At 48.1% G+C, this 14,355-nt stretch overlaps 9 protein-coding genes across 9 annotated transcripts; 3 read left to right on the top strand and 6 right to left on the bottom strand.

Moving 5' to 3' along the window:
• Positions 1 to 47: 47 nt before the first annotated feature.
• F5147DRAFT_841872 (uncharacterized protein) lies at positions 48 to 1,160 on the bottom strand (the record flags this gene model as incomplete). The annotated part of the gene is made up of 4 exons (XM_041444408.1): positions 906 to 1,160; positions 780 to 828; positions 173 to 720; positions 48 to 110 (listed from the first exon to the last, which is right to left on the bottom strand). The coding sequence occupies exons 1-4, from the start codon at positions 1,092 to 1,094 to the stop codon at positions 48 to 50; spliced, it is 849 nt and encodes a 282-aa protein (XP_041284581.1). The 5' UTR covers positions 1,095 to 1,160.
• Positions 1,161 to 1,257: 97 nt separating this feature from the next.
• On the top strand, positions 1,258 to 1,928 carry F5147DRAFT_731431 (uncharacterized protein; the record flags this gene model as incomplete). The annotated part of the gene is given in 6 exon segments (XM_041439403.1): positions 1,258 to 1,302; positions 1,325 to 1,406; positions 1,417 to 1,470; positions 1,481 to 1,552; positions 1,627 to 1,730; positions 1,795 to 1,928. Coding segments are annotated over 2 exon segments (180 nt in total), but the record flags the coding sequence as incomplete, so codon positions are not given.
• Positions 1,889 to 3,496, top strand: F5147DRAFT_731425 (uncharacterized protein). The gene is made up of 12 exons (XM_041439402.1): positions 1,889 to 2,045; positions 2,154 to 2,215; positions 2,269 to 2,366; positions 2,422 to 2,495; positions 2,546 to 2,553; positions 2,618 to 2,758; positions 2,808 to 2,823; positions 2,875 to 2,917; positions 2,970 to 2,978; positions 3,032 to 3,069; positions 3,132 to 3,298; positions 3,415 to 3,496. The coding sequence occupies exons 1-11, from the start codon at positions 1,900 to 1,902 to the stop codon at positions 3,277 to 3,279; spliced, it is 783 nt and encodes a 260-aa protein (XP_041284579.1). The 5' UTR covers positions 1,889 to 1,899; the 3' UTR covers positions 3,280 to 3,298; positions 3,415 to 3,496.
• A 1,113-nt stretch (positions 3,497 to 4,609) lies between these two features.
• F5147DRAFT_659719 (ribosomal protein S7 domain-containing protein) lies at positions 4,610 to 5,087 on the bottom strand (the record flags this gene model as incomplete). The annotated part of the gene is made up of 2 exons (XM_041434618.1): positions 4,610 to 4,631; positions 4,678 to 5,087. The coding sequence occupies 2 exons, from the start codon at positions 5,085 to 5,087 to the stop codon at positions 4,610 to 4,612; spliced, it is 432 nt and encodes a 143-aa protein (XP_041284578.1).
• Positions 5,088 to 5,435: 348 nt separating this feature from the next.
• On the top strand, positions 5,436 to 7,231 carry F5147DRAFT_731414 (glycoprotease family-domain-containing protein). Its single transcript, XM_041439401.1, has 8 exons — positions 5,436 to 5,555; positions 5,610 to 5,751; positions 5,803 to 5,863; positions 5,914 to 5,995; positions 6,055 to 6,143; positions 6,199 to 6,746; positions 6,794 to 6,870; positions 6,922 to 7,231. The coding sequence occupies exons 1-8, from the start codon at positions 5,480 to 5,482 to the stop codon at positions 7,032 to 7,034; spliced, it is 1,188 nt and encodes a 395-aa protein (XP_041284577.1). The 5' UTR covers positions 5,436 to 5,479; the 3' UTR covers positions 7,035 to 7,231.
• A 101-nt stretch (positions 7,232 to 7,332) lies between these two features.
• Positions 7,333 to 9,634, bottom strand: F5147DRAFT_731407 (uncharacterized protein). Its single transcript, XM_041439400.1, has 17 exons — positions 9,521 to 9,634; positions 9,249 to 9,472; positions 9,094 to 9,175; positions 9,032 to 9,045; positions 8,860 to 8,968; positions 8,785 to 8,802; positions 8,712 to 8,737; positions 8,620 to 8,645; positions 8,528 to 8,565; positions 8,446 to 8,470; positions 8,382 to 8,393; positions 8,304 to 8,319; positions 8,112 to 8,252; positions 7,996 to 8,055; positions 7,919 to 7,946; positions 7,530 to 7,863; positions 7,333 to 7,478 (listed from the first exon to the last, which is right to left on the bottom strand). The coding sequence occupies exons 2-16, from the start codon at positions 9,335 to 9,337 to the stop codon at positions 7,771 to 7,773; spliced, it is 777 nt and encodes a 258-aa protein (XP_041284576.1). The 5' UTR covers positions 9,338 to 9,472; positions 9,521 to 9,634; the 3' UTR covers positions 7,333 to 7,478; positions 7,530 to 7,770.
• Positions 9,635 to 10,309: 675 nt separating this feature from the next.
• On the bottom strand, positions 10,310 to 10,949 carry F5147DRAFT_132463 (uncharacterized protein). The gene is made up of 2 exons (XM_041428199.1): positions 10,892 to 10,949; positions 10,310 to 10,838 (listed from the first exon to the last, which is right to left on the bottom strand). The coding sequence occupies exon 2, from the start codon at positions 10,787 to 10,789 to the stop codon at positions 10,385 to 10,387; it is 405 nt and encodes a 134-aa protein (XP_041284575.1). The 5' UTR covers positions 10,790 to 10,838; positions 10,892 to 10,949; the 3' UTR covers positions 10,310 to 10,384.
• F5147DRAFT_796793 (vesicle coat trafficking protein Sec16 mid-region-domain-containing protein) lies at positions 10,869 to 12,282 on the bottom strand (the record flags this gene model as incomplete). The annotated part of the gene is made up of 5 exons (XM_041443178.1): positions 11,631 to 12,282; positions 11,250 to 11,593; positions 11,183 to 11,201; positions 11,052 to 11,121; positions 10,869 to 11,008 (listed from the first exon to the last, which is right to left on the bottom strand). The coding sequence occupies exons 1-5, from the start codon at positions 11,859 to 11,861 to the stop codon at positions 10,869 to 10,871; spliced, it is 804 nt and encodes a 267-aa protein (XP_041284574.1). The 5' UTR covers positions 11,862 to 12,282.
• F5147DRAFT_132466 (uncharacterized protein) lies at positions 12,283 to 13,995 on the bottom strand. The gene is made up of 2 exons (XM_041428200.1): positions 13,534 to 13,995; positions 12,283 to 13,483 (listed from the first exon to the last, which is right to left on the bottom strand). Exons 1-2 carry the CDS (start codon positions 13,874 to 13,876, stop codon positions 12,369 to 12,371), a joined length of 1,458 nt encoding a protein of 485 aa, XP_041284573.1. The 5' UTR covers positions 13,877 to 13,995; the 3' UTR covers positions 12,283 to 12,368.
• Between the last annotated feature and the right edge of the window lie 360 nt (positions 13,996 to 14,355).

Here is a 14,355-nt window from a genome sequence, read left to right as displayed (position 1 = left end):
CTCGGCCCCTGGCTCTGTGCCAGTCTTCTTCAGAGTCAATTGGCGGATCAGCTGGCTGGTACGCAAGCTGGCCCCTCGTGCGGCGCGGCAACGGCGCAGAAATGCGATTTCTTAGGTCTGAAGAATTGGGCGCAGAAGACATGCGCTCCGCGGTTTTGTGTGATCCACCCACATAGTCGGAACGCATTTTGGAGGGTTTATCGGCACCAAGAAACGCATCAAGGTCATCATCCAACTGGCTTCGCACAGTTGAATCATCTCTCCTTCTTCTCTTCTGTAATGCTTCCCCTCCCTCATCCTCTTTTCCGGCGGTTTCTCCATACTTCTTATAGAATTTGCTTTCCCTTTTTGCGCCCTTCTTCTTTACGTCATCATCTTTAGCCCAACGCATGCGTATGATACCTTTCAGTCCTTGACCTTTACCCAGGCTCTTCGTTATTCGCTCTTCTGGCGGCCATAAGGTAATTGGAATGGGTTTTGCTGTGACGAAGCCGTCTGCATCCATATCCTCTGTGGCAGATTTTTGGAGGTACCGATGTGCAGTACGCGCAGAGGCAGTTGATTCATAAACGAGGATGCAACTATTGTCGTCGAGCCATTCAAGGCCTATAGGGTGCGTATCGAAATGGGTAACATATGCAAAGATGCGAGCAGTGGGCAGGTGGGAAATGGGGGTGCCGGTGAGCAGCAGAGCATTTGCTCTTAGACTCGACGTTGTTTCTGATGGCAGCAGAGGGTAAGTTGCATGACAAATAATAAAGCTAAACGTTCGTCTTCACCTTCTTCCATATCTATGTCATCATCATCGTCCCCTTCTGTGCGCTTGCGCTTCAGGGTCAAACAGGGACAGACTCCCGTGTCAGAGTCACTTTCTGAAAACTGCAATGGACATACTATTAGCGCACCTTGGCAATTCTTGCCTGGGCAGTGTCAGAGAGAAGGTACACTTTGGTGTTCCCTATGCGATTGAGCAATGTAGCTCGCTCTGGATCACTGGATGAATGAGTAGGAACTTGTGATTCATAGGGAACGGATTCATCGTATGACAATGTAGTAAGCTCTGGAGCAGAGACCCCGTCAGGAAGATTGTCCATGGTGTTTGAAACAAAACTAGTTGCTATGAGCCGAACTTCAGGATGCTAATACACGAGGCAATGGGCATACACCACACCTGTTACCAAATTGGGTAATTTTTTGGGCCGGCGGTAGTGCCAAGCCTGATATACTTAAAACATGTTCGAATGAATCTATATCCAAGGGTATAAGAACCTGTGATTATTTTCAACAGAACGTGCAAGACACGGCCGGCAAACGGCCGGTGGGTGTAGCCGCTGAACAAGGCGATACTATGCCACTATCCGATTCCGAATTCCCGACCGTCGACCAGTGTACTGGTGCTGCACTGCCGCGTTTCCAGTGTCTAACTAGACGTATCACCGAAACAGTTGATTTTGTCCCCTTGGCCTCTGATCTTGATCAACGCCATGGAGTAAATGGACTACATAGTATCCTGGAACATCGCCCTTTCCGCTCATTGCCGCTCAGTTTACCGCCCTTGCTGGGTACAGTGGATTAGTGATGGATGATTGATCATTGGGGAGGTGGTAGGCTATACAGTATAACAGCAACATCAAACCGTTAACGTTCCTGTCAATCTCAAGTCTCAACACCCCTTCCTCTCATTATATCGTCTTTCTAATGTATATTACTGACTTGGAAGCGCAGCAGGTGTGAGTGATAAATCCATTGGTTTACTATGTATGCTGATCGCGAACTAACACTCCAATTTGCCAGGTCGGTGTACCTGTACATCCTTTTCGCATCAATCAGTACTACGACTTTTTATCTTGATTCTCAAGATGATAACTGAATACTTTAGGTCTCCTTATATACGACCACATGGCAACCCTCCCAGAAGAAATCATGTTTATCTGGTGTCGTCCGAAAGCAACGTCTGCAGTGCTATTTCTCGTCAATCGCTATCTCGCCGTGCTCGGAAATATCGTTGCCCTAATTAGCAATTTCCTACCCGTTTCACCTAAGGTGCTACATTAATGTTGTGCGTGTATTCGACTGGCAGGCTCACTTTATCCCCGCAGAGGTTTTAACTTTATTCTCTTGAATATCTATGATTTTGCTCAACAAAGACTTAGCTGTTCGAAGTACTTGCTAGTCGTAGACGTGTTACGTTTTTTACAGCAAATTTTTATTTGTCGTGAGTTAGAAGTTTATCGCGAGAAAGGGACGCTGAATGTTTCAAATTTTCAGTCACGCTGTCTCTTCGCACTTATGCTCTCTACGGCCGCAGCAGGCGTCTGCTTATATGGATGGGGATCATCGCCCTTGTTCTTATAGCAGGAGGGTTAGTACGTGTTCACGAAGAATTTTGGACTTGAGAGTCTGCTGAACTTCAAGTTTTAGGCGGGAACTTTTGGAGATGACTCAGACGCTGGGGTCGACGCCGGCGACTGCCATGAAATATACACGACAGCAACGTATGTCATTCCCTTCGTCATTCCACACGTCTGCTCAAAAGTCCTGCCAGAACTGTCCGTCAGTGCATTCCAAGTCATATCTGGATGTATATTGATGGTGCTACGGAATTATCCAATCGCAGGTCATGGGATGGCATGGATGGCAATGTTTATCTACGAATTACTCATCTTTGTCCTCACAGTCTTCAGGGCCTGGAAAACTAGAGGATTGCGGTCCTCCCTAATATCCAGGAGAGATATCCTTGATGTCATATTCCAAGATGGTATTTTTCGTCGCATTGGTATTGTAAACACTGAACCAACCGAGCGCAGGTGTGATGTACTTCGTGTGAGAGTGCTAGCGAAACTGTGCGAGTGAAGCTGATCCGCTTTCTCTCAGAGGAATGACATTAGTCAATTTACCCAACATTCTGACGTACTTTGTAAGTCAGCGTATGAAGTATAGTTCAGTCGCACGCTCACACCATGATTTAGTGTGGTCCAGTGAGCATACCCGCATGTTTCACCAGGTTGACTATTTCCTGACGATTTGCAAGGAAATCATCAGAGGCAGCCTGGGTACATTTACTACTTGGTGAGTAGTTGATGGGATAAACACAGAACGACCCTAATCATGATCCTAATCATGATCTGCAGCATGTCTGTCACTCTCATCTCTCGCCTGATGCTCAACCTGCACGGATGTGTCGACACTGGTATTTTTTCTACCTCTGCCGAGACCAGCCCCGATGTCCTTAGCACCAGGGTCGACGTAGAGTTTTCGGTTTCCTCGGACCATTGGTAGGCTGGTACTGGATCTTGTTCGTGGATGGAAGTGTCGTTGAAAGTTAAAAACTGTTCTTTTAGTCCTTTTCTTGAACGCAGCATGGTATGCGTGCTCGATATCTATGTAGAAACAGCTCATTTAATGTGTGTAGCAACGACCTGTTACCATTCTGAAGTAGATTGGCTCCCAATAGGGCCGAATCCCTGAACACGTCAATTACTAATCACTGGCAAAGCCTTTTCCTGATTTGACCACTATCGTGTACGTTCTATACCTTATTGCAGAGTGTCCTCGCCTTAATCCTTGCTGTATGGATACTATTAGTATCTGAAGGTTATTCGAGGGTTCGGGCAGCTGACTGGGGCTCTATACAACGAGGATCAGGACGAGGAATAAGCATTCATGGGGAGTGTCATATCCGTTTTGATATCATTGAAGATGGGCATCTACAAGTTGATAGACACCAGCACTGCGGGAAGCGCGAAGGTCCTCTCATGTCTCATGGCCGAGGTGTTCCAAAACCTTTTTGCACGCAAGATCGAGTAGGACGCGAACATGCAAAGGCACTAGTAACCTGAGAAAATTGTTGTCAGGGTTGGTGACCGGAAAGAGGGATGACTTCTCCCAGTGCTTCAACGCGTCTGTTTCCCGCCGCACCTGGATCATCGCGAACGCTTGCAAGATTACTGTTGAAACTCTCGTTCTCGTTGCGAATACTCTCATTCTCCCCCTAAATCTCCGCAATCTCGTTTTGCTGCATCTCCTTGAACTAGTTACCTGAGGGAGATTTGGTCACTGATACAGCATTTCGTTTCTTGGATTTCTGAGCTGCGGAAAATAAGTCAACGCATCTGTAGACTATTCGGATGTCTGATTTGCTTGTGTCTTCTGGACTAATTGGGTCTTGATACAACAATTTGTCTCGGCATCGGCATCCGGAGTGAATAGAACCGTCGAAGTATCCTGGTCCAAATGCAACTTAGTTAGAACTTGGTTGCAGATGTGACATTCAACGAAGAAGTAGACAACAATCAAACAGTGATGGTGCTGGCTGAGTGAGAACCTTGAAAGCCGCGTTGAGTTTTAACAGGATGAATCATTTATCAAACCTCGATCCACCGCGGAACCTCTGTTTTGAATTAACAAGTACGTGAAGTCCACAATTTTGCTAGGGGCAAATCACCATAAGGAAATCGGAGAGCGCTTCTGCCCGGTAACATGCCAGAAGTACTGAAAGTAATGTAGTATTCGCTGCATCGTATTAAAGAGGTGGGGAGCCACGCAATTAGACTGCATTGAATTCGGCGATCCATTACAGGAAGGGGGAATACAGTAAGCATGCAAGTCCTCACTTCGCGAGCGCGTTGCCCCTGTGCAATGTCAATAAGAGTTACTCAACATCAATGTTGCACATACCTATTGACCATAGCCTGTTTGTGTGCCAGCTCCTTGTCACCAATAGCTTTGCTGTCTCCATTAACAACAGCAATAATCTCTCGGGCTAAACGCTCCTCTACCGTCTTGCCACTTTTGTTTTTGCTAGCAGCCAATACAGCATGAATACCCGCCCTTATGCGCTGTTTTTCCGTAAGTGCAGCAGGTCTCACAACGTTCTTTCCTGAGCGCTTCTGTGATATGCACTTGACAGCAGGGGAAGCAGTGATGAGAGCATGGCGGAGGATAGGTAGCGGCGGCGCGCGGGTAAGAGCGTGAATATAAAGAAGTGTGCGGGAGACGACGCGGTCTGCCCTTGCACGTTTTCCGTGGTTAAGCAGGGAAGATGCGAGGAAATGGAGAAGGGGGTCGGATGCTGGCGGAATGAGCATTTGTGAAGGGTCTGGAGTTGAATTCTGGATTGGGGGCGTGGGGGGAGATAATATGTCTGACAGCGATGAAGTCTTCAAGTCGAGGGTTGATGAAGACCCCATTATAGAGTCAAGTAACGCTACACTCTGGTTGACTGTTCGTTCATCAGTAGTAGAACTGTTAGCACGGCGAGCAAGGACTGGAAGCGCGTATCTCAGCGCGACAAAGGATGGAGGTATGCGTTGAGGACATGATAGCAACGAGCACCTCGACGCGTTAAACGTTGCCACTGGGCGCATCGTCACGAATGTTCACGAAGAGAGCCAAAAGCAAAGAATCCAATGTGCGACCGACGTAGACAAACAGCAGCAAACCGACGACGCTGCTTCCGACGCTTTCGACACCATTTTTCATGCCCATTCTCGGAAGTGGGCTTTGCAGACAGAATGTCTTATTACTTCAACGACTGAGGGATGTTCCTCTTACTGGTAAGAACTTATATTGTTTGTCGCTCCGAGTCCATACCAACAAAATTTTGTTAGCGCATAGGACGTTCCGAGCGCGTACGGGAAGGCGAACATTTACTGTTCTTGGCTTCGAGAGCTCAGCGGATGACACCTGTGCAGCTGTCGTGACATCCTCGCGTCAAATACTTTCAAATGTTGTTGTGAAGCAGCATGATCTGTGAGTCCCTTCTGTGTCCAGCGTATGTTTGTTTAACCCCAAATCAATCAGCCACGAAGGTTTCGGCGGTATTCATCCATCTGTAGCCATTGAAGCACATCAGCGTAACATGGTGAATGCGTTCCTTTCTCTCTAATCGTTTGCTTTGACCTAAGTCTTTAGCCGGGTGCTGTCAGAATAGCTCTCGAACAGGCATGTATTAGCATTCACGACATCGACGGGATTGCATTTACGCGAGGTCCAGGTATCTGTGCATTCTCTTCAATCTGCATCAAACGTTCCTAACCTATAAGTTGTCTGTAGGAATTGGAGGCTGCCTTAGTGTGGGCTCGAATGCTGCAAAGTCCCTCGCCGCCGCCCTCGGCAAGCCTCTCGTCGGTGTCCACCACATGGTTCGTTCGCACATACACTTTCTTTTGAGCACTACACTCATTCATTCAATTTCAGCAAGCACACGCCTTGACCCCCCTGCTCACGACTCCAACCGCAGATCTCCCACAGTTTCCTTTCTTGACACTGCTCATCTCTGGAGGCCATACGCTTCTACTTTTAGCTTCATCTCTTACCTCATTCCAGATCCTTGCAACAACAGCAGATACGAGTATTGGACGCGCGTTTGACAAGACAGCCCGAGCACTTGGCCTGTCTTGGGGAACCAGAGGCCCTGGTGCAGCACTCGAGGAGCTATGCCGCGTGACAAACGATGAACTGGAATCCCTACCCGACATCCAACCGTTCACTGTGCCAATGCCAGGAAAACTTGCCTTTTCCTTTGCATCCCTACAATCTTCAGTAGAGCGCTACATTTCTCTCGTGGAAGAACCTCTATCCAGTTCACATAAAATTGCTTTGGCTCGTGCGTTCCAGACAGCCGCAGCCCGTCAACTCTGTGCCAAGCTTACGTTGAGCCTTCACAAACTCGAGCTGAAAAACGTGATCGTCAGGGATGTTGTCGTTAGCGGTGGGGTTGCCAGCAACATGTTTTTACGCGAAAAGTGAGTCTTGAAAGCTCTGTTTGCCTTCTTATGCTAAGCTTCGGTAGACTTCGGGCAGCGTTGGATGAGTACAGCTCTGATGAGCGCATATCGCTCCATTTCCCCCCGCTGGAATTGTGCACAGGTCAGTGCTTCAATACGCCGATTGATTCACAGCGTTTGAAATTCAATACAGACAATGCGGCGATGATTGCATGGGCTTCGATGCATCGGTTCCTCGCTGGTGACTATGACGAGTACACGGTAGACCTTCGTGCCAAGTGGAGCATCGAGGATATTAGAATATGAAGCGTTTTGCAAATATGACCAGTTGCATGCTCTTCCTCGATGTATTCGATAATACAATGACTACTAGTGGAGGAGGATGTTAGTCAGACACAAAGCGAACAACTTTGTCTACAACAATTTATGCGTAGCTTGGTAGCGTAAGACACGGCGTATTGGACAACGTGGCAAATGGCAAGTCCACTAGCGGTGTGCGCGAGATTCCCGTTGATTCTAAGCGCATGGAAACTCACGTATGCCAAATGAATTAGTAGTTCCTCTTGGTTCTAGGTAGTACTTAGTGATATATAAAACCCACAGATGGAGGTATAACGGACTATGTAGATTCTTGTTCCTGTACAATAATCTAATACAATGAAGAGGCGGATGATACATAATACATGCATACTTGATACATCAAACTGATAAGAAATTCATCTTCATCGTCACTTCAATGGGCCGATATGGCTGAAGTGTGATAATCAGCACTCTTTCATCGCGAATAACGCGGCTACTTACCGAGGTAGATCGAGTAAGATGGACCATAACATCATCGCCAGGATGTTTGAAATGCTTTCCAAAGATTCCTAGGATTCCTCGTCTTCGGACGCCATAACGTTCGGCTCTGCCAGTGGGCGGTAGATGTTGGGGCGCACATGGACTTCCGCAGGACGGTCAGTTTCTGTAGCGGGCTCCAAGTAGTATCGCGCGTTCAGAAGTGCGAGGAACGAGTTGACGTATACTGAAAAGCGATCAGTGGTCAGCACGACATTCTGAGAATGCCTTGGGTCATACGTTTAGCGACTAAAAAGTCAATGCCGATGAAGATGAAGTTGTGCGGCATCACTGCGCACTGTAGGGACTTCAGAGACGAGATGGACGCGGGAGTACAATCATTAGAAGCTTACTGTAATTATGACTGACAGTGAACACACGCTACATGAAGTATCAGTCAAAATGTGGGCTAGTCTGAAAGGAGGAATACCTCGTCAGACAGCCTGTGTTAATAATATAAGCCATGAGCCTTGTTATCAGAGAATCGGTGCTAAGTACTCCATGTTGGTATGTCAAATCCCTTGGCGTGAATAGACCGCTCCTCACTTGGAAAATCCAGTACGGGAACTAGCGAGGAGATAGCACAGCGATGATGCTATCACGAAATCGACGAAAGTAATCGTGCCCAAAGCCAAAAATATTGCCCACTCGATTTTAATCAGATCCGAGAACATATGACACTGATATCTACTCGCTATCAGCAATTCATATAGTCAGAGAGTACGTTGTTTTACTCACATGGCCCAAGTAAGGGCTGTCATTGGATTACAAAAATGAGCTGACCATTGTCAAAGTACCGAGTTTTTGGACTCTTACCGATGCCAACACCTGAAGAATTTTTCAATACCCAGTGAAGAGGAATATCAAATGACAAACTCACCTGAACTCGAAATTACGATTACGCCCTAATATTGCATCGTTAAAATCAATGCCATGATACGCGATCATCGATTGAAACCTACCACTGCTATAGGGAGGACTCTTGATCGGCCCTTGGCGACTGATACATCGCATTAGTCGTAGAGATTCATTAGATAGATGAGGGAACACTTACATATCCATATGCGATGAAAATACAGACTGCGAATCGATAAAAGCATCACATGAATCCTTCAAGTTGTGGACAACAGTACATTTCTGACTCACAGATGTACCCCGTAGATGATTACAACCTGCAATGGATATGTAGGCGATTGCAGTGCATAGAAAAACCACTCACATCGATGACTATTTGAAGCTGCACGAGTCCATCAGCATCATAGTAAAGGCCGCACGGAGGTCTCAACAAACTCACTTTGAAGCTCCACACCATTTCTGTGAGTATACTGATGTCTGCGTAGTGGACCACCAAATAGTAATAGACGCAGTGGACTATCAAGAACAGGTGCAGAGTGTCGAATATCCTAAAATTTCAGGGAAGGGCGTAAACTCGCCGCGCTCGACAATGGCGACTGGAGAGTGCATACCAAAGCCAGACGACCTGATGTCGTATCAACAACTGGACCGAGAGATGGAAGCATCAACGTACGGCTAACTTAGGGAACAATACCTTCGTGCCCTTGTGTGACTGAAAGTAGACGAAAGCTTGAATGTTACTTAGACCAAAGAGACTGTTCCGTGAGACATGTTAGGACGACAGGACTCAATGAAGCACTAAATTTCGTGAGCAGATAGGTTACTGACATTGCTGCAAAGATGACCCCAATAAACAGCGCTCCGAACGTGGTCCCGAAGTAAACTCGTGGGATGAGGTCCTGCGTTGAGGAAGACATTAATGTTGACTGAGGCTTAAGCCCATTCCAAGCAAAGCAATGTTTGGGCCGTACTATATATCCCGCAGCCACGAGAGGACACGAGGCCGGCGGATGGCATGGATCTAGATCTGTTATATGCTTCGGACTGTGCAGCTTTGTGCAGATAAGTGTGTGAATTGGAGAATGTACTACGGAGCATACCTTTCAATATGATGAAACAGTCTCGTACAGCACCTGACGCCTGAAGGAAGATGCAACACTGCCTAGGAAGTTCGTACATTCAAGACATTCTCGCGAAAAGTAGCTTTGACACTGCTCAACGAAAGTAGAATAGCGTGGGACTTCTTAACAAAGTCGCGATATGCTGCAATCATAACACACAAGGGATAGCAGCGCATTCCTCTCAATGTTGTTGATTGTTCTCGTTCTTCATTAAAATTAAGATGCTATCTCAGATTATCCACGGCCTTCTCGTGAGAAGTAGCTTGGCCCTGCACAAAAAATGTAGGATGGCATTATACAGTACACCATAAAGTCGTGACACGGCGCCATCACAGTACACAAGGGATCGCAGCATACTCCCCTTGACGTTGTAAACTGTTCTCGTTCTGTCTTATTTTGGCGGGCTTTCCAAGGCTTTTTAGGGTCTCCTCAACAAACGGCCGGGCAAAGTCTAGATCTCTACTATTAGCGTCCAAGAGGCATAGTTCACTACTACATCATATTTGCACCGTTGGAGAGTCCATCTCTTCGATAGAACCATTGGTACTTTCCTGTATTGCCTGGCCTATATACCAATACATCAGATATCGACAAAACTGTCCGAGTTCACCGTGATGATCCGAGTCATCATGGCTGCTTTCGGGATATGCTGCTGGTTTACTGTCACGGTAGTACTGTGACAACTCAAACATCAATTTGAACGGTGTCCAAGTAAGTTAACGGCTGGCACCCCTGGTTATTATGAAGTAGATAAATGTCAGTATGTTGCTCCACGAGCCACTGTGACAAGCTCTCCCTCGCGTAAGCTTTGCTGGATCGCATCTTTACAAGTAGATGTCTAAGTCAAAACGTTTTGATTCCGTGAATTTCCCATCTGGTCCGGTCCAGTAAGCTAATAATATGACCGTGTAGTCGCCAGCTTTGCAAGATGAATTTGCAAGATGAAGAAAATAAACCGCGTTTCCCTCGAGGTAAAAGGTCGACCGTACGAGCAAGATAAGCGGCAATACGCGCATGCCCATATGTATGAGGCCCAGAATGAGCCACCACTTCTTTCTGACTTAGTTCTGATATATGCTCGCCCTGCGACCCCACTGTTGTGACGTTCAGCGAGATATCCCTAGTGCTCCGCGTGGTGAGTATGACTTGTGTCTTGTTGCGTCTGTCAGCACTTGTACTTGTGCTGGACCGTTTGTCGATACTTGTACTAGTATTGTGCACCCGCAGGTGATATTGCGGATTCACCATATACGTCGGATGCGTGCAATTACCCCCAGCCGTTTTATTATTCCACACGCTGTCAATCTGGCATCATCAGCATTTTTGATCAAGTGGAACGAATGAGAGGACCTTCTGCATATCCCTCGTTGGGGGATCCCTCGTATTCCAAGACACCATCACATCCGACGAATAGGCATACTGCAGTGACCGTGAATCCGACTTGTCCAAATTGACCGTCGTAGCAGGCTAATATGGAGAGTAAGCCTGAAGTCTGATATGGGTGTCTCACTCGTGCTAGGGTGACCACCGTTGAGGCCAGGAATCGTACCAAGGGCATTGGGTATACAAGAAGCAAAACCCTGGTGTCGAGATGTCAGCACCCTCAGACGCAGCAATGCGAGGAAGCAGTGTCGTTCTCACAGCTGAGTCAATGTGAGCGCTAGAATGAAATGAGTTAAGGATACCTATTCGTGGTGTGGCGACAGACCTTCCCAACAGTGCACCATCATTCTCAACCATGATCTTGAGCAACTTGACTAGAATCAATTTCCCTTCAGTACGCTGCTTCTCGGTTCCATCTGACATATACGTCGTCGCACGTGTAAGTTCTTCAATCCGATCCTCCAGATACTTGACGATGCGTGCTTTCTTCGTTTTCACTTGAGATGACGCCCCAGTGCGCACGATACTGACAGGTGTACCAGGGTCAGAAAACAAAGGACCAGGATAAGCAGCGGCAGAAGGTTCAAGCACAAATTCGGGGAGAAGTTTGTGCAACACGCGTACACGCACATCCGTCGAGTGACGAGATGAACAGAGTAACATCATATCCTGTGATAAGGTCAGGGGAGCTGTGGAAGCATGTAACCATCTTGCCACCAAAACCAAAACTGATCACTGGGGCTCGCGAAGATGTACGACCCAAAGGATCGTTTGAGCCTAAGAGAGAAGGGGAGGGTGCATATGGAGGGCGAAACGTGGATGAAATAAGAAGCTCCTGACTGTACGCAGACACCGCACCGTACGGGCTTGGTTCACCGGGACGAGGCTTGGGAACTAACCCATTAACTTCGCGCTGAGGGGGGATTCCCATGGGCATGGATGCCGTGGAATGCAAAGATCCATTGGAGCCTGAATGATCACGATATTCAGGGCTGCATCAGAGCCACAGCATCCTTCGCAAGTGCATATGGATCAGGGGCTGGAGAGGCCTGACACGAATTATGGAAGGGGGATGAAGTCCTCTCATACGTGACATGCGATCTAGGCTCGTAATTGTTCGCCGCAACTGGAACTGTCGAGTTGTAGGCACTCTTAACAGATCCTGCATGGCTCGTGAACGAGCGAACAGAACTAGGAGATGTTGCTCTGTTGGGCGAAGCATAGTGTGACGGCTCATATGTAGAGGGCGGACGGGGAGGACCAGGATACACATCCTGTTCACCGGAATTGAAAGCGTTGCGCAAAGGAGAGGAAACCCTCTTTACCAGGACTACGCAGGGATGACACATTTGAACCATTGGATCCATCTCTGGAATGAGAAGGAGACCGCCGTAGCACTGAGCCTCGCATCATCATCGTGTCTTGGTGTTGATGCACCTTGCCTCTAGACTGGGGATGAAGGTGGGCTGCTATGCAGCTGTGTGGAACCATTCAAACTAGCATACTCTGCAGGAAGTGGAAGCGTGTAGGGATCTCGAACGGCATGCAAAGAAGAGGATGTTGCCTCGGTATCCGTCTGCAAACTTTCCGGATCGTCCCAAGGCATATCATCAGATGTGTAGGCACGACTCTCTGAGTGACTTGGTAGTGGATATGTCTCAGTGGCAGGAGAGATAACACGTTGGATGACATCCGCAAATGAGCTAGATGAACCCTGTTTAGGAGTAGGTGCCTCGTCAAGTAATTCCTGCTCATAAGAGTTTTGTGGGGGTGTCGGGGGATTCGCGTGTACAGGAGGGGCAGCCAATGGGGATGTACGAGCGCCTGCTTGAGATAAACTATGTTGCGTGTAATGATTGCCAATAGTCGGTTGTGGAAGCTGCTGTAGAAGCTTGGGTGGCGAGGTAACACCCAAAGCGCCTGTAAGCTGACGTGTCACTTGCGCTCGTGGAGGTGGATGGGAAACTGGAGGTTGTGCCACATTACCGGAAAGGCTGCCATACCAAGTACTATTAGAAGGGGGAGGGGGAGGGGGAGGCACAGCGGGTACAGGGGGTACAGGAGGGATTTGCGAGGGCTGGCCATACGAGGTATAAGGTCCCAATGATGGTGCGCGTGCGCTCACAGCACGCTTTGGCACCTTCGGAGGAGGAAGAGGGGGGTCATACGCATTCGACTTCTGTGGACGATAAGATGCAGCCGACATCGCAGGAGGAACTTGAGCAGGAGGAGGAGGGATGCTGGGAGAAGCTGGCTTAGGAGGTGCAGCATGCGCAAACGACGAATAAGGTTGAGAAACCGAGCGTGTCATAGGGTTATACGGCTCGTATGTTGTCTGAGAGTCGGTTGTCTGAGAGTCGGCAGGTGCAGCAAGTGGTTGTGACGCGCGAGTGGGTGCGATGTTAACGGTGGGTTTGTAATGATCGTAGCTGCCGTGGACCGGCACATATGGTTGGCTTGGATATTGACTCCCGCCGCATTGCGAGGAATTGGCAGTTGGGTCCGGTGTGTACTGGTGATAAGCACTTGCTGTACCGCTAACATTATGACCTCCTTGCACTGCAGGGAATTAACACTGCAGATGCAGCAAATTTACACAGCCGACACACCTGGTTGTTGGACATACGAGACCTGCGGTTGAGTCGTGGAGTAACCAGGCGCAGAGGACCACTCTTGAGACTGTTCGTAACCGGCAGCAGAGTATTGCGAGCTGTCAGGAGCCTGGTTCAGGAACACTGGTATCGTGGTCCACAGCAACTGACCAGGGATCTTGTTCAAAAGGCTGAGTGCCCTTGGGAATGTCTTCAGCGAACAAGCTGGAAGCGTCCATGTCAGATGGATAAGAAGCAGACTCGTGCTGTCCATATTCATGTACCGCCAACCCGGCAGGTGGTGTCGTGTCAGTCTCCTCGTTGCCAATAACCGAAAACGGATCCGGCCCAACATCACCATCTGAACCAAATAACGAAGCCGCAGCTTCCACAGTACTCATGTTTGCAACGTTTCCGTCAAACAGGCCAGTAGAATTCGGAATGCAAATATCATACTGAATGAGTGTAAAGAGTGTGCAATTAATAATGTTGATTGCGTGGATAATCGTGGTGTGAGTGATTGCGGAATGAGGGAAAAATTACTAGTCATGGTAAGCGTCCGATCTGGAAACTACGTACTTATTCACGGTAGCGTATTCCTCACAGTAGTCCCAGAGCCCATGGTGTGAAGGTTTTCCTCCAACCCTTCTTCAATCGAGGCAGATTAGCTGGCGGAATCCGACACTTTAGAAACAGAGGAGTGGCGGCTTGTACGAGTTTAACTCCAAAGCTCAAGAGTTGGTCACAGGTCTCTATCGTGACCTGTGACCTGTGACCGCCTGATCAGATGATCTCAGTCCTCATATTTACCCATCTTGTGCAGTGATGGTACTGTGACTT

The sequence above is a fragment of the Suillus discolor genome (assembly GCF_016758755.1).
Source record: "Suillus discolor strain FC423 chromosome Unknown F5147scaffold_200, whole genome shotgun sequence".
Classification (NCBI taxonomy): domain Eukaryota; kingdom Fungi; phylum Basidiomycota; class Agaricomycetes; order Boletales; family Suillaceae; genus Suillus; species Suillus discolor.
The sequence above is the reverse complement of the archived record's forward strand: the minus strand, read 5'-3'. Positions and strand labels throughout refer to the sequence as shown.

Excerpts from the sequence above, each read along its gene's own strand:
- F5147DRAFT_731414 (XM_041439401.1), top strand. The coding sequence starts at position 5,480 with ATGCCCATTCTCGGAAGTGGGCTTTGCAGACAGAATGTCTTATTACTT. Across the intron at positions 5,996-6,054 it reads TGCATTTACGCGAGGTCCAG|GAATTGGAGGCTGCCTTAGT; the intron begins GTATCTGTGCAT and ends AGTTGTCTGTAG. Across the intron at positions 6,144-6,198 it reads TCGTCGGTGTCCACCACATG|CAAGCACACGCCTTGACCCC; the intron begins GTTCGTTCGCAC and ends ATTCAATTTCAG.
- F5147DRAFT_132466 (XM_041428200.1), bottom strand. The coding sequence starts at position 13,876 with ATGGTGATGTTGGGCCGGATCCGTTTTCGGTTATTGGCAACGAGGAGA. Across the intron at positions 13,484-13,533 it reads CTCGTATGTCCAACAACCAG|TGCAAGGAGGTCATAATGTT; the intron begins GTGTGTCGGCTG and ends AATTCCCTGCAG.
- F5147DRAFT_731407 (XM_041439400.1), bottom strand. The coding sequence starts at position 9,337 with ATGTCTTCCTCAACGCAGGACCTCATCCCACGAGTTTACTTCGGGACC. Across the intron at positions 9,176-9,248 it reads GGGGTCATCTTTGCAGCAAT|TCTCTTTGGTCTAAGTAACA; the intron begins GTCAGTAACCTA and ends CTCACGGAACAG. Across the intron at positions 8,646-8,711 it reads ATCATCTACGGGGTACATCT|TCTGTATTTTCATCGCATAT; the intron begins GTGAGTCAGAAA and ends ATCGATTCGCAG.
- F5147DRAFT_731425 (XM_041439402.1), top strand. The coding sequence starts at position 1,900 with ATGGCAACCCTCCCAGAAGAAATCATGTTTATCTGGTGTCGTCCGAAA. Across the intron at positions 2,046-2,153 it reads CTACCCGTTTCACCTAAGGT|CTGTTCGAAGTACTTGCTAG; the intron begins GCTACATTAATG and ends ACAAAGACTTAG. Across the intron at positions 2,216-2,268 it reads ACAGCAAATTTTTATTTGTC|TCACGCTGTCTCTTCGCACT; the intron begins GTGAGTTAGAAG and ends TCAAATTTTCAG.
- F5147DRAFT_132463 (XM_041428199.1), bottom strand. The coding sequence starts at position 10,789 with ATGGTGAATCCGCAATATCACCTGCGGGTGCACAATACTAGTACAAGT.